This window comes from Pantherophis guttatus, chromosome 18 (genome assembly GCF_059756535.1).
Source record: "Pantherophis guttatus breed Tessera chromosome 18, ASM5975653v1, whole genome shotgun sequence".
Lineage (NCBI taxonomy): Eukaryota > Metazoa > Chordata > Lepidosauria > Squamata > Colubridae > Pantherophis > Pantherophis guttatus.
Window position 1 is genome coordinate 1,085,467 of NC_142080.1, and position 23,937 is coordinate 1,109,403.

The 23,937-nt window shown below is 47.3% G+C and overlaps 1 protein-coding gene across 2 annotated transcripts; it reads left to right on the forward strand.

The window, feature by feature from the left end:
* Positions 1-1,415: 1,415 nt before the first annotated feature.
* On the forward strand, positions 1,416-23,840 carry TUFT1 (tuftelin 1). Of its 2 annotated transcripts, none has more exons than XM_087881201.1 (12): positions 1,416-1,640; positions 15,346-15,420; positions 15,794-15,898; positions 16,659-16,745; positions 18,481-18,552; positions 19,140-19,256; positions 19,711-19,839; positions 20,372-20,466; positions 20,590-20,695; positions 20,792-20,875; positions 21,955-22,055; positions 23,144-23,840. In XM_087881201.1, the coding sequence occupies exons 1-12, from the start codon at positions 1,431-1,433 to the stop codon at positions 23,205-23,207; spliced, it is 1,245 nt and encodes a 414-aa protein (XP_087737327.1). In that variant the 5' UTR covers positions 1,416-1,430; the 3' UTR covers positions 23,208-23,840. The 2 variants fall into 2 exon arrangements, with proteins under 2 accessions (XP_087737327.1, XP_087737328.1); XM_087881202.1 differs by lacking the exon at positions 1,416-1,640 and adding an exon at positions 6,501-6,582.
* The last annotated feature ends 97 nt before the right edge of the window (positions 23,841-23,937 follow it).

Here is a 23,937-nt window from a genome sequence, read left to right on the forward strand (position 1 = left end):
ATCCCTCCTTTCCCCCAAAGCCTCCAGATCCAACCGGGGGTGACACGTCAGGACAGAAGAGCTTCCCCTGGGAGACTTCAGCCTGTCGAGTCCTGATGGACTCTTTGGGCTCCGTTCAACCGAGTTCAGAAAAGCATAAAAGGACGCGAAGGATTTCCTCCCCTCCCGCTCCGGTGCCAGTGGTGGGTTGCTACCGGTTTGCCTGATAGCGGTAGCGACGTGAGGCTCCGCCCACCCGCATGAGCGAACCGCTAGCAAACGAAATTGAAACCCACCACTGCCTGGCGCTATGCCGTCCCATTTCGCCACGTTTTCTAAGTCACGTGCGTGCATGCAGGCCACGCGCGCTCACATTTTTGGTGCGTGGAGAACCGGTGGTAAAATTATGTGGAAACCCGCTCCTGCTTTGAGCCCAAGGTGGGAAAAAATTGGGGGAGACCGCATCTTTCTTGACTTGAGCGGAGCCCCCATGGGCAGGAGCAGTCTACAGTAGTCCTTGACTCGTGACAGAGCCCAAAATCTCTGTCGTTAAACCAAGACAGCTAAGTGATTCCCCCCCCCCCACACACAATTTTACAACCTTCCTCGCCGCAGTGAACCACAGCAGCTGTTAATTGAGTTACATGGCTGTTAAGCGAATCCGGCTTCCCCCTCCCCCCAGCCCCCCATTGACTCTGCTTATCAGAAGGCCACGAATCACGTGACACGTCATAAATGTGAGTCAGTTGCCAAAGCGTCTTGAGTTTTGATCACGTTGACCCCCGGGGGAAGCGGCGATGGTCGTAAATGTGAAAAATGGCCGTAAGTCACTTTTTTGAGGTGGTTAAGTGTGAAAAATGGTCCTAAGTCTCTTGTTTCAGCTCCGTTAATAACTTCGAACGGTCACTAAATGGACCGTTGTAAGTCGAGGACTACTTTCATAGGGAATTAGCCCCCAAAAAACAAGCTATTTGTCATGTTTTAGGATGGAAACACAACCCCCAGTGCTCGATTCCACCTCCGGGCACTTCACAGATACTCTGCCCTTGTACAGGGAGGCTCCATTTAACCCTTGAAATGCCCTGCCATTCTATACTTGGACAGTTCTCCCCACCACCCACTCCCCGCTCTGCTGAGAGGACAACCCCACATTGGCTTGGCTTGCAACAAGCCAGGTTGGCCATCCTTTCTTGCAAATCAGTTGCGTGTTATTGTGCTCCTTCCTTAATTCCCCGGAGAAAGGAGGGGGGCATCTCTGCCCAGTTTGGGGAGCCCAACTAGCTGCTCCAGCCACTGCTGGGCAAACAGGTGCTGGAGGAGGAGGAGGAGGAGGAGGAGGGCAGCTGCGCTGCTGCGGACGGGATGAGCTCACCGCTCAGGAACGTAGCAATTACGGCATCCTCAAGAAGAGGAGGAGGAGGAGGCCGAGCGACACACCTTGACGTGCAGGGATGGAGAGGTGGCGGAAGGACCGGCTGGGGAGCTTCGGCGGGCAGGTGAGACGATGGTGGTGCACGGAGGGCCTGAATCCCGGAGAAGCCCAGGAGCTCTGGGCACGGTCCAGGAGATTCTCCCTGCCGGCTGCGGCCTTGGGGAATCCACCTGGGCCCCCCCTCGCCGGTCCCGCCAGGGAAGAGAACAACAAGTGGTGGTGTATCCAGGTGAGTTTCAAGCACAGCATCCATGGAGAAAGAGAAAGTGTCTGTGTGTGTGTGTGTGTTTTGGAAGGGAGGCATGGACATTTCTGCCAATTTCTGGCACCAAGGTTGGCAGCTGGCAGCCTCTCTGCCCAGCCTGGCATGTATGGGGCCAAGACGGAAAAAAAAATATGGAATTATTCAAATAATTACGCTGCATCTCATTTCTTGTGTTGTTGTGCTTTTTGTTGGTCTCCAAACGGGCTTGTTCTTCCCTTGCTTTCCCGGATGGGAGTTTGATCCTAAACAGAGCCTCCTCCAGCAGTGCAGTCTATCCCCAAAAGTCCCGACCCTGCAGAGTTTCTCGCTCCGTATCTTTTGATTTCCAAATCCTTCTGGCTGTTTTCCCAAAATGTGTCTCCCTGGCTGTCGATTGGACGCTCGGTGAGAAAAATACCCTGCTCGTTGCATTCCCCCATCTGGCTGGAGAAACGACACCCCAGGCAGGTTGGACAGCCTAACTTGACGAAAATACCTTCCGTAAATGAAATTAACGAGTTTTCAAACTCTTCCCGGCTACTGTTACAACATCTTTGAAAGGAAAATAAACGACACAACTGCCTTTCAGTTGTTGTTGCGCTACGATTGTCACAACAACCCATGTTTTTCCAGAGAGAAAACAGATGCTGGCTGTTATTCACATCCGCTACCGTGTGAGAGGAGCCGATTTAAACGTTTGTAGCGGGCTCATTTGCCTGACATTTATTCCATTCCTCCTCGGTTAATGCAAATAAATTTGCATTTTGGCAGAACTGCCAGGCTGTTTTTCAAGTATCCAGGGAAAAGGCCAGAAGAGTTTAGACAACCATTTGTGTGAAATAACACCGGGACTCCTGCTTGAGCAGAGGGTTGGACTAGAAGACCTCTGAGGTCCCTTCCGAGTCTGTTATTTTTATGCTTATTTGGCTAAAATCCCAACGATTGAAGGAAAAATACTGTCTAGCATCCCTTGATTGTACGTCTGCTTTGCTCACAAGGCTCCATTAATGAGTGGGTAGGTATGTAGGTAGGTAGATAGAGAGGATGGATAGATAAATCGATAGAGAGAGATATGATAGATATAGAGGATGGATAGATGATAGATAGATAGATAGATAGATAGATAGATAGATAGATAGATAGATATAGAGGATGGATGGATGGATAGATAGATATGGATAAATGATAGATATAGAGGATGGATAGATGTAGAGGATGGATGGATAGATAGATATAGACGATGGATGGATGGATGGATGGATAGATAGATATGGATAAATGATAGATATAGAGGATGGATAGATAGATAGATGTAGAGGATGGATGGATGGATAGATAGAGATAGATAGATAGATAGATAGATGGATAGATAGAGATAGATAGATAGATAGATAGATAGATAGATATAGATAGATAAATAAAAAAACTATAGCCCAGTTTATTACAACCAACAATTTAGATGTGTTCAGATGCCTCAATGAAGGACCCAAAATCTTTGGAGAAAACCAATTTGGATCCCTTTGGAAAGAAAATTCAGCCCCGTTTGCTGACGGAACCCCTTGAGCGACGGGAAGGGAGGGACGGCATCTCGGTGGTGTCCGATATTCCTCCATTTTTTTAAAAAAAACCGTTCGGATGCCCGTCGTTCCGCTCGACCTGCACCGAGCCGTTCGCGAGCACAACCAATGCGACGTGCAGGCCAGCCGACAGAATCCGGTCGGACCCGTTGGGCAGGTTGTTTCTTGCACGGCTGCGAAGTGCAGCTTTATCCGCGAAGCTCTTACCTCCCCTTGGGATGAAAGCGGCCAAATGGCAAATAGGTCAACGCGTTGGCAGCCTCCGGCGTGCCCGGCGGTGAGAAAAATTAAAAGCGAGAAGGAGGGAACCAACGGCAGCCGCCGAGGGAGCGAGTAACTGGATTTACGCGTTCGTAGGAAGCCCCCGTGGTGCCGTTCAGTGGCCCTCGACTTAACGACCGCAATGGAGGTTAATTTTCAGTTGCTACGTCAGACGGTTGTTAAGTGAATTTGGCTCCCTTTTAATCCCCTTTCTTGCCAGCGTTGTTAAGCGAGTCCCTGCGCTTGTTCCAACTCGTTATCGAGGGGGTTGAGTTGAACCTCGCTTCCCCGGGACACTGCCACCGTCACAAATGTGAGTCGGTTGCCAAGCATCCGATTTTTAACCACGGTCGTAAGTGTGAAACACGGTTCCCTTTTTCCGTTGCCATTGTTCTTTGAATGGTCACTAAATGCATTTATGATGGTGGAAGCAAGCTTTTGACAAGCAACGTCGACGGGGAAGCCGGATTCGCTTTACGTCTGCACGGTTCACTTAACAACGGTGGCAAAAAGAAAAAAAAAGGTGGTGAAATCAATCTTAAATAACTCCGTTAACAACTCTTTTGCTTAGCAGAGGAAATTCCGGTCCCGATTGTGGCCGTAAATCGAGGACTCCCTGGCTTTGATGAACCCAGGTTAAGCAAACCATGGTTTAGGCTGTGCCCAAACCCTATCCATACGCAGAATAATCTTTACCACTTTCCCCAGTGTTGGAGGGCAGACAAGCTGTGTTTGAACAGCCATTACTGGCTTCGCAGGTGACCCCAAACTGGGTTTGATGCCTCGGTTGCCAAGGGGCTGGGCGTGTCCCCCGCTGAGCCACAAACCTAGGTTTACAAGCCGCAGCGCGAACCCAGCCAAACCATGAAGGGTGTGTTTGTGTTGTTTGTGGGAGCAAATGTTTGGAAAACTCGATTTTAAGGCTGGCATCGGACCAGAGGGTGGAGTTGGGCTGGGGGGAGATTTTTTTCCTCCCCCCCCCACTGGAGACGGAGCAGAAACCAGGATCTGTTTTCAGCAACGGGGAGATTTTGGCAGAGGGATCTCTGTAATTTGGCTGGCAACCCATCTTCTTCACACGCCCAGAGGACGGATTTAACAGGTGCTGCTTCAACCAGAGCAGAAAAACAAGCCCAGGAAAATACAAGGGCAGAGCCCAGCCCTCTCCCCCCTTTTCTTCGTCTCCCTGAGGACTAGCTCCTTTGTTGGCCTTTTCAACTTGGTCTGCATGGAGGTGATGTTTGCGCAAAGCTATCGTCCAGCTCAGTGAGAACCAAGAACATTTTTTGGCATCGTCCTTCTGAACATTGAAACTGTAAAGTTTCTCAACTTCGGTAGTTTTAAGATGGGGGGGGACTACAACTCCCAGAATTCCCCAGTCAGCATAGAATTCTGGGAGTTGAAGTCCACCCGTTTTAAAGCTGCTTAAGATTGCTAACACTGCCCTAGAGGAAGGTTAGAGAGAGAATTGCTCCCCTGGCATGGCCAAATGCACTTTGTCCATGCTCAGAGACCATTAGGACTCTCTTTCCGTTTTCATGTGTACATAATTCTTCCATATGGAAATGTTTTTGTTTTTAATCTCCCTTGCACGGCTTAAACCAGTGTTTCTCCCCATTGGTAGCTTAAAAACAGGTGGACTTCGACTCCCAGAATTCCCTAGCCTACTACCTTCATGGACTGCAACTCCCAGAGTTCCCCAGACAGCATGGAATTCTGGGAGTTGAAGTCCAACTGTTTCAAAACAGCCAAGGTTGGAAAAAAACACTGGCTCCAAGGGAGTTTTTTTTATAAAATTTAATTCCCTTTTATCCCGTTTCTATTGCCGCCCAATTCAGCTGAATGGGATTGAACTCGGGGCCTTTCTTAACCGCCGTAGGAATTGGGCGGCGAAGGATTTTTAAGAAATTATTGTTATTCCTGCAAAAAGCTGCTTTATTGTTATTGTTGTTGTTCTAGGCAGCACAGGAAATGGCGTTGCGGCTGACATTTCATGGAAAAAAGCAATAAAATTTAAAAACACCTGCATTTCTGGGCAGCCCAACCACACCTATCCGCTCTCAATAACCCCCCTGGGGGAAATTCTCCTTAGGGGTTTCCGTTGATGGGTTGTGGTTCTTTTTGACACAATTTTAACATAATGATGGACAGGCAGGAAGGAGTCTTTTTTTTTTTTTAAAAAAAGGGCCTTAATTACGATTTCCTATTTTTGGCACAGTTGTTTTTATTTTTATTTTATTTTTCCCCCTCTCCTTCTCCCCGCCCTTAACATCTGGGCGTTTTCGTAGCTTTTAAATGCATGGGTTACCTTGCCTCACCTCCATTATTTTGAAGCAATAATATATATGTATATATATAAATATATTTATTATATATATATATATAATAAATAATAAATAAATAAAAATGGATCATATTTATCAAATCCAATAAATACAAAAAAAATCCATCCATGGCAAGGGCCGCTCCTAAATAAAAAGTTCAGGCTTCTTTGGTAGAGGCTGGAGCAGATGGATGGCCCATAGCAGGCAGCTCTAGCTCCCATAATGCACAGCACCCCCCCCCCCAGCTGGCTGTGGACCATGGGCACTGTAGTCCAGCAGTTGAGTTAGGGAAATCAGCCAGCAGATTAGCCTCTCTTTTTTCTTCTTTTTCCTCCACCACCTCCACACTCCTATTTTCCTCCTTGCGCCCCCCCACCCCATTCACACCCGTTGCTAATTCCTTAGTTAATAAAGTTACTAAAAAAAAAAAAATTCAGGTAGACTACTAGAGGACAAGGCGCATGCGCGGGAGCAGAGAGTCGAAGGGGCGGAGCCCGAGGAGGCTCTTTTCCCCCCACCTCCTCCCAGGAAACCGGCCAACCACCTTCGAGCAGGGGCGTGGCCAGCCGCCGCTAGCGTGGAAGGAGAGAGGCGTGGTTTGGAGCGGTTCGGAACGCTGGGGGCGTCAGGAAAGGGGCGTGGCTGGTATATAAGCGGCGGGCGTGGCGGTCTCCGCCTCATTTGCGCCGGAGCGTCGCGGCGGACATGAGCGCTTCGCGCGGCCTTTGCACGCTGGTGCAGCTGCAGCCGGCGGACGAGCAGCCGGTAAGCGAGCATGTGCGGAGCCCCTGGACGGGGGGGGGAGGACGAGGAAGGGCCAATGCAGCTTCATTTTAACCGTTGCATTTTTTTTTGCATTGCTAAGTTTCTTTTGCTTTTGGTTTGAAAAGCGCAAAAATTAACACACCCCCCCCCCAAAAAAAAAAAAAGAAAAAGCAGCGCCGCTTTTGGCATGGGAAAAAGTCCTGGGAAGTGACGTGCATCAGATAAGGAGGGAGAAACACCCAAAGCAAAGCAAAGCAAAGCGCCTTTTGCAATATATGTTCTCTCTACATGGGGGAGATTGCAATAGGGATAAGATCCCTATTGCAATGTTGAATGGCCGCTCGGGAGCGTCCAAAAAAATTGGATTTTATTTTATTTTATTTTTAAAGTCAGCGCCGGCTGCCACCTTCCCTGAATTTATGTCTCTGCAGTGCAGCGTGGAGAGCCGCCAATCAAACCATCCCCAAGCTTGTTTGATGGCTGTGACTTATGGGAGTTGGAATCCTGCCTATGGAAAGGCCCCCTTTTTTTGCAATTGGTGTGTGTCTGTTGGGGGGGGTGTTTTAAAGATAGCACCCCCTTTTGGGGGGCTTTAAACCATGCTTTTTGGCTTGTTTTGGCACCAAACCTTAATCGTTGATGATAATTCATCAATACCTCTGATTGATGGGGGATGGATGGATGGATTTTTTTTTTCTTGCTGGCACCCCTTCTTCCCTGTGCAAAAGTTGTATTTTTCTCCTTGGAATGCATCCCAACTTCCCTCCCCTCCCCAGAAATGCATCATGGTTTAGGATATTAGTTAGGATAATATTCCTTGATCCTGCTGTTGGAACTTGTGAGATTGCAGAGGATTGTTAAAAGAGACCCACAAAAAAACAAACAAAACAACTTTATTTTTCAAAGGTGCTTCACTTAACCTCATGGAATGCTGCTTCTGTTTTTCCTTTTCAGTGTCTGTTCTGGATCCAAATTAATCTGAATCCAGAATTTGGTAGCAAAGCCTTTCAGGGGGTGGGGGGTGGGAGCGTGTAGAAATGTTGATCCCCGATAAATTCGCTTTTGGAGCCTTAAAAGAGGAAAATAATTCGGAATAAAGTGTGATGGATGCCTTGCTCAGTTGGTTCCGACATCCAGATCTCTGTGGCAGGCAGGCATGGATGGGTAGGCGGGCTGCAGCTGTCTTTTTACATAACATCTGAGAATTTGTGTGTGTGTGTGTATTTGTGTTTCCAGGCAGGGTGTGTGCAGATAACTCACACATCGGTCCCCGGCTCGGTTTGGAAAATTGAGGAGTCCTGTGGTTGAATTTTATTGAATTATTACATACATTTCCATTTGGTAGGCCTCCTGGAGAGCAAAGGAATTTTTATTTATTTTTACATTATTCATTTATCATATCTAAAACTCTCCCCCCCCATCTCCCTCTCTGAGGAGACCCTGTAAAATAAAATAATTCCTGAATAAACGAGACCCCTATGGCGTACACAAGGCAAAGTGTTTAGATGCAGCCCGAACTCTATAAATTAAAGATAGCTCTTTTGGTGCAGTACATACCATTGAGGTCTGTTAATTATATTTTTTTAATGTGTCTGTGGTTTGTAAAATAATTTAATTGTGCCTGAATTATTTCAAAGGATAAAAAAAAAAAAGAAAGATGACACTCTTAAACACATTTTGTATTAAGGATGGATTTTTCCCCCTCTATGGATGAACACAGTGATAGTTCATTGAATCTTACGAACAATCCCTTTGTTTTAATTTCACTTTTAAAATGATAACGAAGTACTTTTAGAGCAACCCGCTAGATTGATGCTCAAAACAAGGAAGGTTTTGAGTTTTGCAACAAACCTTAGAACAGTGTTTCTCAACCTTGGAAGCTTGAAGAAGGGTGGACTTCAACTCCCAGAATCCCCCAGCCAGCACTGCTGGCTGGGGGATTCTGGGAGCTGAAGTCCACCCATCTTCAAGCTCCCAAGGTTGAGAAACACTGCCTTAGAAGAATGTTTAAGGAGCATTGCAAACGAAACAGGTATCTGCAGTTTTTAAAAGCCTGCCCTTAAATGGAAATTTAAGGATTGAGCCGCCTGGTTTAGCAGCCAAGGTGTCAAGTTGCAATCTTTTGATTCAAGGAAAAAAACAGTTCTGAAAAAAAAATAACAAAGGTGATTAATTCTGAAGCCGCTACCTCACCAGGTGAAACTCACCCCCCACCTGGCTCAGAGGGAAAATAATGACACAATTTGGTGGTTAGGATTAAGGTTGGGGTGAGGCAGAATCGACGGAGACCCAATTACAGTGAGTCCTCGACTTACGACCCCAAATTTTCTGTTGCTAAGCGAGACATTTGTTAAGTGAAGCTTGCCCGATTTTATGACCATCATAAATCTGAGTCACTTGGCAGGAGTCTGGATTTTGACCATGTGACCACAGGGTTACCGCGAACCGTTGTGTGGAAAAAATGGTCATAACTCACTTTTTCCAGTGCCTGGTGACTTTGTACGGACACTAAGCGAACTGACATAAGTGGAGGACTCAGGACAGGAGTCTCAGTGTCTCTTCCCCAAGGTGGAGAAAATGCTCTCTTCTTTTTTTTTTTCCTTCTTTACAAAGATGCCAAAATCCAAAATTGGCTTTTTTTTTTTTTTTAAAAAGAAGTTGGGAAAAATTGGTCTGGCTGCATTGATTAAATTTTCTCCCACGGATAAAAGACAGATTGCAGAATTCCAGCCCCTCCTTAAAACTGGGGCTGATAAGCATATCTGGATAGTGTCATCTCCTGAAAATGTTGTGGGTGTTGCTTTTCTCTGTCTCTCTTCTCCCCCCCCCCTTTTTATTTTTCCTAGCCGTCTGCATTTTCCCACCCGGATTCTTGGAATATTTACAGACTCGGTGCCTCCAACTTTATCTCCGATTTCTTACAACTTGCCAAGAAAATTTACCTTCCGTTTTCCCCACTCTTCTTTCTAGAATTAATTGCAGACTATCCCTTCCTCCTCCTCCTCCTCCTCCTCCTCCTCCTTTTTCCTTGACAAAGTAAAAAAAAAAAAGACATCTGAACATGTACAGAGTGTTTGCTCTTTTCTCCTGTTCGGTGCCTGACATCCAGATCCAGGCGTTGCCCGCTTGAAAATAAAGAATTTATGGGTGGCCCAGTCCAATAAAGTTGAGCTGTTTTTATAGGCTTCGGGGGGTTTTTTTGGAAAGAAACTTTTTAAAAATAAAATAAAAAAATCTGAATAATTCAGCTCGTTGCCAGAATTATTAGCTGTAATTAGGAGACGAGAAAGAACAACTTTTTTAAAAAAAGAATGGGGCGATGAATTAAGGCTTTCAACAACGTTGGGTAGAAGTTTTTTTTTTTTTTTTAATATGCACCTTCTCTCGGCAGAGACTTTCAATCTGGGGATTTTAAAATTATAGTTGTTATCTCACAAAATAAACCAGTTCCCCAGTTGTGAAAGTATAGCCTTGTCTCCCTCCTCCTCCCTAAATTGTAGGAGTCTCTGGGTGCCCTTGTGAACTGAGGCAGATCACAAATTCACCTGGTCCTCGACTTAAAACCGTTCTTTTAGCCACCGTTCAAAGTTACGACGGCGCTGAAAAAAAGTGGCTTACGACTGCCTCCCTACGGTTGTGCGATTAAAATTCGGTCGCTTGGCAACGGGACGGGGGGGATTCACTTACCTTTGCTACTGGTTCGCAGACGTGAGCGCGCGTGCCACCTCTCCGTCCCCACATGCGCAGAGCGTCAAAAACGGGATGTGATGCCGTCCAGGTGGGTGGGCGGAGCCTCCTGCAGCCGCCACTACCGATTCGCCCAAACCGGATAGAACCAGCTGAATTCCACCACTGCTCGGCAACCAATGACGTATTTATGATGGCTGCAGCGTCCCGGCCTTGTGTGATCGCCACTTGCGGCCTTCCCAGCTGGCATTCCGATGAGCAAAACCCAATAGGGAAGCCGGATTCACTTAACGAGCACAATATTCCACTTTAAAGAACTGCAGCGGTTCGCTTACTTACTGTCCGCGGCACATAAAGGCAGTAAAATTGGATGTGGCTCGTTGAACAAGCACCCCTTGTTCAGGGATAGAAATTCAGTCCCGATTGTGTCGTAAGTCAAGGACTACCAGCAGTGTTTAAAAACGGGGGTGACATTGCCCCATTTTTGAAAGTCTTGCAGGACAACGAGGAAACACCAAGAGAAGATGATGTAATTTAAAAAAATATATATCAAATTTTAATAATAATTTGTTTCTGGAATTCTGCACTTTGATACGGCCCAAGGACTAATCAATAAAGATTGAATTGAATAAAAGAAAATTATTAGATTGCGCAGAAATGGATAGACTGACATTAAAGATAAAAGAGAAGGAAGATGCAGAATATTTTCAAATAATGGGATTTGTTTTTTTTTTTTTTTTAAATGGTTGGATAAATAGAATAGAAATTAGGAGATGGGAAAATTTTGTTATGTAAGCAACTGACTCAGACAATACACTGTTCACAAAACACATATATATGTTAATTGAAAATGTATAAATAAACTATATTTATTATATATTATATTTATTTTATATTATAAAATAATTTTATATTATAATATAAAATAAAAATAATATATAATAAATATATATAAAAAAGGAAGTCTTGTGTGACACATGCGAGTGGTTGGCTTGTAGGCCAATTTTTACTGGATAAAATTCTCTGCTGGCCAACCACATCTGATGAAGCTTCTTCTCTCCAAGTAATTTTGGGATGGTGGATCAATTTCCTGAGCCATCCAGAGGTCCCAGCCCTTGACTTCCCTTCCCTCTTGATGACTCATGCTTTTTATGAATCTTTCTGGAATGTAACTCAAGAATTATCTTTATAAGTCTCCCGGGAAGGGAAAACAACCCATATTTCTTTTAATCTCTGAAGAAGACCTTGGACTCTGATCTGGCTGGTTGATGGGTAAATATTATTGAGGAAACATCTCAGCAACTTATTGTTGAACTCAAGGCTGTTGAGTTTCTCGCTTTTGTGGTCCTTGCAATCTTGTGGGTGCTCCATCACTCAAGGTTTTCAAAGGCAGACCGGACAACCATTTGATCGGAGTGCTACTATAAGGTCTCTTGCCTTGAGCCAAAGGGGTTGGACTAGAAGGCCTCAAAAGTCCCTTCCAGCTCTAGGATTCTACCTGGAGTTGCAACCATGAATTTTTCTGCTGCTGGTTTGGAGCAAAGGAACCGTTCTCATATCTCCTAGACTTGATTAATTTTATTTTAACCTCCTATCAGCTGGGCTTCCCAATTGATTTATTTATCCATCATATTTAGGTTGCTCAACTGACCAGTGGAATAGCTTGCCTTCAGAAGTTGTAGGTACTCCATCCATCCATCCCGGGAAGCTTTCAAAAACAGACTGGACAACCATTTGTTCTATGCTCTTGGGGTCCAGTTAAGATAAGATAACCTTCATTGTTATTTTTTTCTCCACGCACAATGGCGGTGTGTGAAAAAAAAAAAAACAGGGTGGGTTGAGTGGAAACTTCTGGTGATCTTCTCTGGAAGGTCCTCCCCTCCGTCGCGAAGGCCTCCTGAAGAAGGAACGAGGCGTATTTTTCATTCTTCCCGGAACACCACGAGATAAAAGGCCTAATTGTGTTGACTTAATGTGTTCTTGGATGCTGTTGGTTTTTCTTCTCCGGCATCCGGCCAAAACTCTTCACCAAAAAAGAAGCCGATGGGCTTTCGGCAGAAGGTCAGACGAGGAGAAAAAAGGACTTTCTTTAGCTCAGGAAAACGAGGCCAATTTACACAATTTACACACACTGGCACCGGGGGTTGTCAGCTCTTCCGAACAGCCTCCTCCTCCTCCAAATTTATTGTCGCTGATCCTATCAGGAGTTGCGAAGGGTTAGACAACAGGGGTGTTTTGACAGCTCTGTTGGAAAGCAAAGTTGTCTTGCCAGTTTTGAAGAGCGAGATTGCAACCTTGGCTAGCCAGCTGCGTGCAGCAACAGCGAAAGGGTGTGTGAGTGTGTGTGAGAGAGAGAAGGAAATTCTGGAATGGCTCCTTGTGTTTTTTGTGTTGCGGTGGAGGGGCTGTGAAGGCCCCGTTTGCTATCAGTCGGTCGTACCAGGAGTAAAATCCAGCAGGTTCTGGAGAACTGGTAGCGGAAATTTTGAGTAGTTTGGAGAACCGGCAAATGCCACCTCTGGCTGGCCCCAGAGTGGGGTGGGAATGGGGATTTTGCAGTATCCTTCCTCTGGAGTGGGGTGGGAATGAAGATTTTGCAGTATCTTCCCCTGCCACGCCCACCAAGCCACGCCCACTGAACCGGTAGTAAAAAAAAAATTTTGATTTCACCACTGAGTCGTACCACCTTTGTCAAACCCGGTTTCTTCCAGTTGCCGGATGTAAGCTTCGATCTCTGGCGGAAAAATAATTAGAATTAGAAGAATAAGAAGAATAAGATATCCAAGACACTTTCTCTACTTTTGGGGTATGGAGGGGTGTCTGTTGGTGGCATCTTTGGTACGTTGCTGGTGGGAATGGATAGGGTAGAGATTTGCACTGGAAAGAAAGAAAGAAGGAAGGAAAGAAAGAAAGAAGAAAAAGAGAAAGGGAAGGAAGGAAAGCAAAGGAAGAAATAGAGAAAGGGGGGTGTGAGGAAGGAAGAGAAGAAAGGTAAAAGAGGAAGGAAGGAAAGGATGGAGGAAGAAAAGGAAAAGGTGTAAAGGAAGGAAGGAATGACATCCAGTTTTTTCAGGGCAGTAATATAAAAAATAATAATTATCTTCTTCATTATTTGCTCTGCATTATAACTTGTTTCTAGGACAACAAACTCATTCTGATCCTCAAAACTTTCATTCATTTCCCCCCCCCCCCCCCCCGTGTATGCAGGCTAAAGTTTCCAAGCAGAAAAGAACTTTAATGAAACTTTGGACTCGCGCTGGGTGGGGAATTCGGTAAAAGTTTATCCGAAGAAATCACTGCTGTTCTCGACCTTTGGCAGAGAAAACCCGACATTAGTGGTTACGCCACAAACCCACTTCTCGTATTTTGATCTCTCTGGTTAACGTAGGAAACCCTCAATGGGGCTTACTCTTGAGTCAACCTCCCGTGAATCGAGCCTGCAGGCTGCATAATTTTCTCGAGGGGGATTTCATCCTGACCACAGACCATTATGCTTGGAACAGAATACATTAAAAAATACCCTGCCTTTTTTTTTTCCTGTCTTTTTTTTTTACACCTCTGTTGGAAGGATTTACCCCTAAATAATAAAACTGGGCAAAAACAGCATCTCTTAAATCAGTGTTTTCTCAAACATGGGCCCTTTAAGAGGTGTGGACTTCAACACCCAGAATTCCCCAGCCAGGAATTCTGGGAGTCCACACCTCTTAAAGGGCCCACGTTTGAGAAACACGATCTTAACAAATGTCTGGAATTCTTCGCAGTTTCAGACTGTTACGGGTCGTTTTGGCTAAGGGTATCCGGCAGGGGAGCATGGGTCCCCCTGTGGCCACAAGTCTACCCTGCAAGGTGAGCGTTGCAAAACCGGGAAAAGTTTGCAAGAGAGTTGCTCTGAATTTGCTCTGCCAGCAGTCCTCCAAATTCCCAGGAATTCCTAGGTATTTCTCCGGGGGGGGGTGACCCCTGTTCTCCCTATATCATATCAAGGGGGGGCTTCCCCAGCTGTTCCCCCCTCACCCTCCTCCTCTTCCTCCACCTTCTCCTTGCTGTGGCCTGCAACCGGCTGCCACACCTCCAACGTGGCAGACAGCCGATAGGAATGACTCACCTATACCTGCCAGATCTTGGCTGGCTGCCTTTTCCGCTGCCATATTTGGCAAAGTTGCAGTATCCCACGTGTTAACTTTATTTGTTTGCCCGATGGTTTCTGGAGATACGGAGGCGATGACGCCGTTTAGAAGGTGTCATTCCATTACGGCTGAGGATAAGGAAAACTTGTCTACGTCTCTTCCCGCTCGAGCGTAGTTTTAAACGGGCACGAGGATTTTTTTTTTTCTTCCGCCTTCCTCATCTGGAGGTCAAAATGCTTTATGGAAGTCGCAACGGGGCAGTTGCTCCTAGATGGCCCTGGCCCCCTCTCTGCCTCCGATGCAGAGCCCTTGTCCGAGCCTTCTCCAGGCTCCAGGACTGGCCCACGTTCCTCCCCAGCCTCCTCACTGTCCAATTCCGCTGCCAGCGGACCACAACAGTAACCTGTGTCAGACTTGACAACCTGGTTGTTAAGTGAATCTGGCTTCCCCGTTAACTTTGCTTGTCAGAAGGTCGCCAAAGGGGGAGGGGGGGTCATGTGATTTCCGTCGAGAACTACCTGCATTAGCCATAATCAAGGGGTGGGCAGGAGCCGTAGGAAGCTGCGGGATCCATCAGCGTTGGATGAGAACATCTGGTGGGAGACACCTGGCACGCTAGGCAGCTCATTTGCATAGGGAAATGAGGTTCCCACGCCTAATTTCAGTCACGGCCTGATTTGAATATCATTTTTAATCTTGCCTTGGTTCTCCTCCGTCTCTCCCACCATTGGCGTGTTGCAAACGGCAAAGTCTTTGCCACGGAAAATTATCTTTTTTTGCATTCTCTTCCTCTCCCAGACCTAAACTATAGAGAAATATTTTCCCTTTCTGCTTAGAGACGCCCCCTGAGTGGAACAGCCGATAATTTAAAATAAATATGAATACATTTGCATGAGCCAAACGCTGCTAACTGCCTCTCTTTCCATCTCCCCCTTTATGGTGACTCCAGGACAGCGTCAAAGTCTTAAGGCTGACTCTGCAGAATGACCTTCCGGGAGACCGACCAGACCAAGTAAAGCAAAAGGTGAGTCTGTGCGCCAACCAGCCCTGCAAGGTAGGCTTGCCCCGTTTCTGCAACCTTCGTTCTGTTTTTGCCGAATTTCAGCAGCTGGAAAGCTCCGTCTCAGTCGAGGTGGTCCAAGCTGGGTCCCCTTTAAGACTTGTGGACTTCAACTCCCAGAATTCTTCAGTCCGGGGAATTCTGGGAGTTGAAGTCCACAAGACTTAAAGCGGCCGAGGTCGGACGCCGTTGGTCTAAACAAAATCGGGATGAGTTCCTTGCTCGCTCCAACCTGGAGGGTGGGGAAGGGGTGCATTTTGGGGTCTTTGCTGGCTTTGAACTGCCCCCTCTCTTATCTCCCGCCCCTTAACGCGCTCTCTGTGTTTTCTCACCGCAGCCGGTGGGAAGAGCCTTCGCCATGGTGGCCAACCGTCCCACGAGCAGCCACGCCCTGGCGTCCGAATGCGTCAAGTCTAACGAGGGGGACGAGGAGATAATTAAGGTGAGGGGCTTCCCGGGCGATGAGAACATGCCAGACCTCCTAACCCTTCCCTTCCTTCAGCCTTGTCCACCCATCTTCAAGCTTCCAAGGTTGAGAAACACTCGACTAAATGAACCGTTGTGTAAACCGAAGACTTCCCGCGTTTAATTTTTTTTAAAAAAAAAAAAAAAAGAAAAAAAGCCCAGGAAGAAAACAAAAGTTTTGTTTTTCTTTTCTTTTCTTTTCTTTCTGCCTCCTTCCTGGCTTTCCAGCTGGCTCTGGAGTTTCGCCTTCGAAACTTCTTGCAAAAAAGAGACGATTCTGCAAGGAAGGTTTTGTGTGTGTTGCGTTGAACGGCCCCCCTGGGGGTGCCATTTTGTTTGCAGAACCGGTGCAGCCTGCTTTTTCGGCTGCTCAGTGTGTGTGTGTTTTTTTCCAAGCTCCCTGCCTCCCGTTCTCTTAATTCCAAGTTTTGTGCACTGTTGCGGCACAACCCCAGGAAAAATCGGTCTTCCCAGTCTGGCTTCCCCCCCCCCTTTCCTCTCTCTCTCTCTCTCTCTTTCTCTCTCTCTCTCTTTTTCTCCTTCTCTCTTTCTCCTTCTCTCTCTCTCCTTCTCTCTTTTTCCTTCTCTCTCCCTTCTCTCTCTCTCTCTCCTTCTCTCTCTCTCCTTCTCTCTCTGTCTCTCTCCTCTCTTTCTCCTTCTCTCTCTCTCCTTCTCTCTCTCCTCTCTCTCTCTCTCTCTCTCTCTTCAATGGGTGTTTCTCTCCTGTTGTGACTCAGGTGTACCTGAAAGCCCGGGCCGAAGACAGGGCGAAGCACGAAAACGGGCCCCCTCCGTTGACAAACGACAACTGTCATCCGCCAGAGGTAATTTGACGCCTCTCGTCCTGGCACCCCAGCCAGCAAAACAGGGAGAGGCCGGCTGCCGATAGAAGCTGATGTTTGGAGGTGGGGGGGAAAAAAAATCTGAACTTCTCTTCCCTTGGCTGCTATGGACCAAGTTTGCAAACTTGTCCTGGCCTGCTGGTTAAAAACAAAATAAAATAAAAAATTATATCGCCTCCTGATGGAGAGGCTGAGCTCCGATCAGAACAAAAAATCAGAACCGACACAGAATAAGAGAGTTGGAAGGGGGCTTTGGAGGTCTTCTTGTCCAGCCCTCTGGTCAAGCAGGAGACCCTCCATTCATCTCAGAAAAACAGTTCTCCGATCTCTTCTTAAAAACCATCCAGTGAGGGAGCAGCCACAAATCCTAGTGGCAAGGTGTTCCACTGGTTAATTGCCCTCACGGTTAGGAAGTTTCTCATTTGATTCCAGGTTGCTTCTGCTTCTTTCTTGGTTACTTTCCATCCCTTGTTTCTTCTCCTGCCTTCAGGTGCTTTGGAGAACAGGTGGACCTCCCCTCCCCTCCCCTCCCCTCTTCTTTGTGGCACTTACACAACTTTGCTTGTCATTTTGGCTGCTTCGCCCCATCAAATCTTGCCGAAAAAAATGTCCTCTTTTGTGCTTGCAGCCAGCCTTTAAATTTTGCATCAAAGTGCCTGTTAAACTACTTCCCTTCCTAAGGGAAAGGTTTGCCCCCCTAAAATCGCTTGGGGGTTTTTTTTGGCACAAAAATACAGGCTTTTATTCCTGCCTGCCCCCCAAATCCATGCCTACTTTGACAGCCTGGGTCGAGTTGCTAAACCCTCCAGCTTTGCCCAGAAAGGATAATTCTCTCCCCCCCCCCCCCCCAAGCTTGGCAGGAGATGCTTTGCGTCTCCCTGGCACCAAAACTCAGCCTGCTTAGCCGGCTGATTCACTCCTCCTTTCCTTCGCCCAACCGTGCCCAGATGTTGGGCTGGCTGGCACAGCCTTATTGACTCTGTCTCTGCCTTGTGTTTCTTGGCATAGTCGCACACACACCGCGCCCAACGGTTCTGGAAAGGGGTAGTCCCTTCCGACTTCAGAATCGGGGGTTGGTGGTGGTGACAGTGAATAACCACAGTTAATATACTGACACACTGAGTTGTGGTAGTCTTTTACTTTTTGAAAAAAGTAAAGCAAAGTCCAATAACAACCCAAGTCATACACAGATAAGGCGATAATTAAAATATCAATTCAGGGATATTCCAAGTACAAAGTCTTCTTACCAGTTGTTGTCATTTCACAATAAAACAGTTCTTCTTGAGTTTCAGACAGGAACAAGTTCAGCATTAAAACATTCAATAAATAGTAGAAAAACTACAAGTAGCAATGATCAAACAGTGATTATGCAGTGAGACCAAGTAGAGAGTAACAGCAAATAAGCAGATAAAATGGTGTAGTGTCCTCAAGCCATGATTCAGGCTTCCTCTTAAGTACATTGGCTACAGAGCTTAGCCAATCAGGATACAGGATGATGCAATACAATCTTAAAGCAATATATGTATTGATAGTTTATATATTGCCTGACCAACTAGTTAGACAATAGCCATTTCCTAACAGGGTCCCCTCACCGTGTCTCCCTGGCCAAACTCGGCACCCCGTTTTTTGAGAGAATGGATTGGTGGCCTCGGTGGGTGCCATGCTGAATTGCATTTTTATTTTTCTTCTTCCTCCTTCTCCATTTCCGATAACGCAGTTTCCCCTCAATAAGTCAAACGGCTTCCAGCCTCTTCGGACAGTGACATACCGCACCGTATCCATAAGCCAGGTCAGTGCCCGGATTTTTAACTTTTCGTTATTTTAAATGCTTGCCTTTCCCTGTTTTTTATTCTTAATATTTGTGCACGTTTTTTAAGGTTATTGGTCCACCATCATCATCTTTTAACGACCGCATAATCTCTTTCGGGGTGGAGTCTGGGCAACTGAAGGGAGCCAGCAGAGTATTTTACGGGCCGGATGCTGTTCCTGTCGCCAGTGCGGAGTTTTGTTCGGCAGATACAGAGGTGGAGCTCTCGTCTTACAATCAGGAAGCTGTGAGTTCCATCCTAGGTAGAGGCAGATATTTCTCTCTCTCGGCACTCTGGGAATATATCTGCTGGACAAAACTCCGTACTGGCGACAGGAAGAGCATCCGGCCAAAAAAATACTCTGCTTGCTCCATTCAGATGCCCAGACTCCACCCCGCAAGGGGGTCATTAAAAGAAGATGATTGTTGTAAGTCGAGGTACTCCCTGTACTGTAAGAATACTGGCGTTATTCAAATGGATAATTAAAACCCCTTTCTGAGCTGCCTCGTGTGTTGAGCCAATGGGGTTCTCCACCCCCCGGGATTAAACCCCCCTCCTCTGCATTTAGGATGAACCCACCTATCCCACCGAGGACATCTCCGTCATGCGCGAGACGACCAAGAGGCTCTTTTCAAAACTTCAAGAGGCCGAGAAGAGGCACCAGTCCGATCGCGCAGCCTATGAGGTAGGTGAGCCTGAAGAGCAAAATATTGGGTTGCAAATGGAATTTCTTGCAAATTTGCCACATATATTCCTCTTGGTGCTCACTAAGAAAGGATTTTTCGAAATGACTATCGGGAGCATTAGTATTTCCTATATTATTATAACACGCTCTGATGCTAATTAGTTAGATTTTCTACTCCCCCTCCCCACCTGAAAAGAACTCTGTTCCAACTGCCAGTTGCTTTATATTAACATGCTCTGATGCTACCCCTTTGCTAAACCAGGCGTGGGTGTGGCCAGCGCGTGACTCATCTGGCCTGGATTGCCAGTATTGCGAGGCATTTGCACACTAGGATCTAGTCCTGTTTTATAAGCAGGGGGAAAAAGCTTTTTGGGGATCTCGGCAGCCCTGCATTATCCTGAGTTTCTAACTGGGCAGGAAGAGTGTTAAATCCGGATTTTCCTCTTGTGCTCAGACGTCCATCTCGCATTATCGGAGGGAAGCGGAACATTCGGGCATCGCCCTCCGGAAAGCCGAAACGGAAGTGGAAATGAAGGACCTTAAATTGGAAGAATTGCAACGGCTCCTTACCGGCATGGAGAAGGTATATATTCCTCCACCTCCATCTCCTCTTCCTTCCTTTCTTTTTTTTTCTTCCTTTTTCCTTCCTCCCTCCCTCCCTCCCTTCATCCTCCATCTCTTCCTTTTTCTTCCTTTTTTTGTTGTTCCTTCTTTCTTTTCCTTTCTCCTTCCTTCCTCCTCCCCCCCCCAATCTCCTCCTCTTTTCCCTTGTGCCCAGGAAGGGCCTTTCTCTCGTGGAATGGAGCCTCTGCTCCCTTCCAGGGATGGGAACTGTAGTCCAGGGTGACGGGGAGGAAGGGACAGTCTTGCATCCTGGAGGCTGCAAGCCCATCGAGATCCTTGCTGGATTACTCGGGGTGCAAACAGGCCCGTTTTGGGGATGTGCGAACCCCCCGAGCAAGATAACCAAGCGGGAACCGTCGTCCAAGTCTCTTTTGGAGAACTGACTTGGGCATTTTGAGAGAGCCGAGAGCACCTCTTCCCGCCTTCCGGCTCAGCCTCGCCATCCATCCGTCCATCTGTCCCACCCCACCTCCCTCTTCCTCCTCCCGCAGGAGCACCAGATCCTCCTGCAGAAAGTTCGAGACGGCGAAATGCAGCTGGAGGGCCTGCGGAACTCGGAGAAGGACAAGGCAGCCGAGCAGGAAAGGTGAGTGCCGCCGCGGAGCCTCGGGCTGGGGCGGGCCCCGAAATACACATCCCCAGCCGAGCCCCGGGAACTGATTTGGCAACCCCGCTAATGCCGTTCGGTACCCGTTTTCCCCCGTCGCAGGTCGGCCAAGTTAGAGAAGGAGGTGGCCGGTCTCCGGGAGAAGATCCACCACCTGGACGACATGCTGAAGAGTCAACAGCGGAAAGTCCGGCAGATGATCGAGCAGGTTGGTCCAGCGGCCGAGGACCGGAAGTTATCCGAGGGGGCGTCCGGTTGGGGATGGACACGGGGCTGAATCCGAATTCGGGTCTTTTCCCTTCAGCTGCAGAACTCCAAGACGGTGATCCAGTCGAAGGACGCCATCATTCACGAGCTCAAGGAGCGAGTGGCGTATCTGGAGGCCGAGGTGAGGAGCCGGTTCTCACTTGGCGACGCCGACTAGGTTCAAGGGGGTGGGGGGGGGGGAAGACACAGGACTGAGGGGGAGGGCTGTCCATAACCTTGTGCGGCAGCTGTCGATGGTGCTGCTGCATACCTGGAACAGTGAGGACTAGAATCTTTTCTAAGGATTTTGGGATTATCCTGCAGCCCCTCCTCTCCCCACCGTGTTTTGCAAAGCTGTGCTCTGCTGCCCCCTGGTGGAATGTTTGGGAACTGTTGGACTCTAGGCAGACACTCGATTATTCCAGAAAAGTTGTGTTTGTTTATTTAATTTTATTTATTTATTTAATTTTTTATGCCGCCCTTCTCCCGAAGGACTCAGGACGGTGAACAGTCAAAATAAACATATATATATAAAAATGTGAAATAGAAGCAATAAATAATAATTAACTCAATTTGGCTTATCAGTTAAGATCTTCAGAATAAAATTTACACCATTAGGAAAAGGAAAGAAAAAAATTAATTATGCCAGCCCGGCTTGGTGAAAGAGGAAGGTCTTAAGTGCCCGACGGAAAGGACGAAGATCTGGGATTATTCTTATCCCTGGGGGTATCCTGTTCCAAAGGGTAGATAAATAGGTTTATCCCATTTGTGTGTCAGAAAATGTGCTCTGCGTATGTGTGGGGGGGGGGGGGGCTGTTCTTGATGGATTGAGACCCAGATTTTTGGGGTGGAAACTTTTCTACAGCAATTTGACACCTTGGCTGCTAAACCAGGCGGCTCAATCCTTAAATTTCCATTTAAGGGCAGGCTTTTAAAAACTGCAGATACCTGGTTCGTTTGCAATCCTCCTTAAACATTCTTCTAAGGCAGTGTTTCTCAACCTTGGAAGCTTGAAGAGGGGTGGACTTCAACTCCCAGAATCCCCCAGCCAGCAGCGCTGGCTGGGGGATTCTGGGAGTTGAAGTCCACCCCTCTTCAAGCTTCCAAGGTTGAGAAACACTGCCTTAATGGCAATTTAGGTTTTCACTCTCCTGCGCTTCCCGGGGCGAGGAATTTCTCCCTTAAATCCCTTTTCTTCTTCTTTTTTTTCCTGCACGGAAGAATCTGGAAATGCACGACCGCATGGAACACCTGATCGAAAAGCAGGCCAGCCCCGGGACTTTGCACAGCCGCACCCGGTCCAAATCGGAGACGGTCAGCAGGTGAGCCTGACCAAGAATGTGGCTGGCGTGAAAAGTTGGCCGTTGTGTACTTCCGCTCTCTAGCTCAAGAGAGTTGGCTTTTGGGTTCGCCTGCAGACATTTTGTGACCCAGCTAGGTAACCTCCTCAGGACGAGGGAGGGTAGGGCTTGGCTGCCTAGGCAAAGCTTCACCCTTCCTTGCACGGATGTGGTTACTTAGCTGGGTCATGAAACGTTTCAGGAAAATGAGCTCAGAGAGCACTAAAACTCTCAGGGGCCAACTCCTTTTTCTATGACGGCTTTTTTCTATCTTCTTCCCCACCTCCTTCCCCCTCTTCTCTTCCTCCCCTTCCTTCCTTTCCTCCCTTTTCCTTCCTTCCTTTTCAATTCCTTCTTTCTTTCTTTCCCTCCCTCCCTCCCTGCCCTTTCTCCAATTCTCCTTCCTTCCCTTCTCTCCTTTTCCTTCCCTTCCCTTCCTACCTTTCCTTCCTCTCTCCTTTTTCTCCCCTCCCTCCCTCCCCTTCTCCAATTCTCCTCCCTCCCTCCATTCCTTCTTTCTTTCCTTCCTTCCTTCCTCTCTCCTTTTCCTTCCCTCCCTTCTCTAATTCTTTCCTCCCTCCCCTTCTCTCCTTTTCCTCCTTCCCTCCCTCCCTTTCTCCTCTCTACCTCCCTCTCTCCTTTTCCTTCTTTCCCTTCCTCCTTCCTCTAATTCTCCTTCCTTCCCTTCTTTCCTTCTTCTCTCCTTTTCCTTCCTTTCTTCCCTCCCTCCCCTTCTACAATTCTCCTCCCTCCCTTCTTTCTTTCCTTCTTCTCTCCTTTTCCTCCCCTCCCCTAATTCTCCTACCTCCCCTTCTCTCCTTTTCCTTCTTCCCTCCCTGCCTTTCTCCTCCCTACCTCCCTCTCTCCTTTTCCTTCTTTCCCTTCCTCCTTCCTCTAATTCTCCTTCCTTCCCTTCTTTCCTTCCTTCTTCTCTCCTTTTCCTTCCCTCCTTCCCTCCCCTAATTCTCCTACCTTCCTTCCCTCCCTCCCCTTCTCTCCTTTTCCTTCTTCCCTCCCTGCCTTTCTCCTCCCTCCCTCCCTTCATTTCTCTTTTCTTTCCCTCCCTTCAGCAAAAGGTTCACCAAGCCTCTGGGACCGAAACCTTTGCCCCTCATCCGAGTCTTGGAGACATGAAGAGGATTCGCGACTCTGCCTGGGAAGATGGCGCCCACCGCAGTCCCGCTGGATGTCGGCCGCTGCCTCTCGTTTATCGCTTTGTCCGCCCCCACGTTCCTCACCCCCTCCTGTGCCAAGGGAGGGTGTTGGCATGAGCAGGAAGGCCTCCCCAGGCCCTTAAAAGCCGTGAATTTTACCGGATCGAAGAGGAAAACGCGTGACTGCAGAAGAAAACGGGAGCGAGTGGATAGCGGGTTCATTTTAGAAAAAGGACAGTGCCTTTTTAAACTTCCCGACCACCCCAATTTCATAGCTTTGGTTCTCGTGCAAACTTATTTTGGGGTAGAGAGGGAGAAGGGGAAAGGAGCATTTAGTGGCTCTTCCAGTGAATAAAGCTTAATTTTAAAAAAAATACTTTTCTTCTTCTTTGCCTTCTGAGCAAGGCGCTTCCCAAGGTCTCCTCTTCACTGTGGAGAAACCCTGAATCCCTCCCCCTTATTTTAAAACCCATTTTGACTCCCCCAAAATAAAAACAAACGAAGCTGAAATCCCTGTTTGCCCAGGGAGCTTTGATTCCTGTAATTTAATCTAGAACCCGTTGTGTGTCTGTACATATTTATCTATGAAATAAATGCAAGAATGGTGTTTAAAGAAGTGCCTTTTTCCCACCCACCCTGTGTCTTAAACCATCTCACGATCCTGGTTTGTGTCAAAAAAAAAAAAAAAAGAACGAGATTGGGCTTTGTTT

Coding starts and splice junctions, on each gene's coding strand:
- TUFT1 (XM_087881201.1), top strand. CDS start 1,431: ATGGAGAGGTGGCGGAAGGACCGGCTGGGGAGCTTCGGCGGGCAGGTG. Junction 1,641..15,345: donor ACAAGTGGTGGTGTATCCAG/GTGAGTTTCAAG, acceptor TGGTGACTCCAG/GACAGCGTCAAAGTCTTAAG. Junction 15,421..15,793: donor CAGACCAAGTAAAGCAAAAG/GTGAGTCTGTGC, acceptor TTCTCACCGCAG/CCGGTGGGAAGAGCCTTCGC.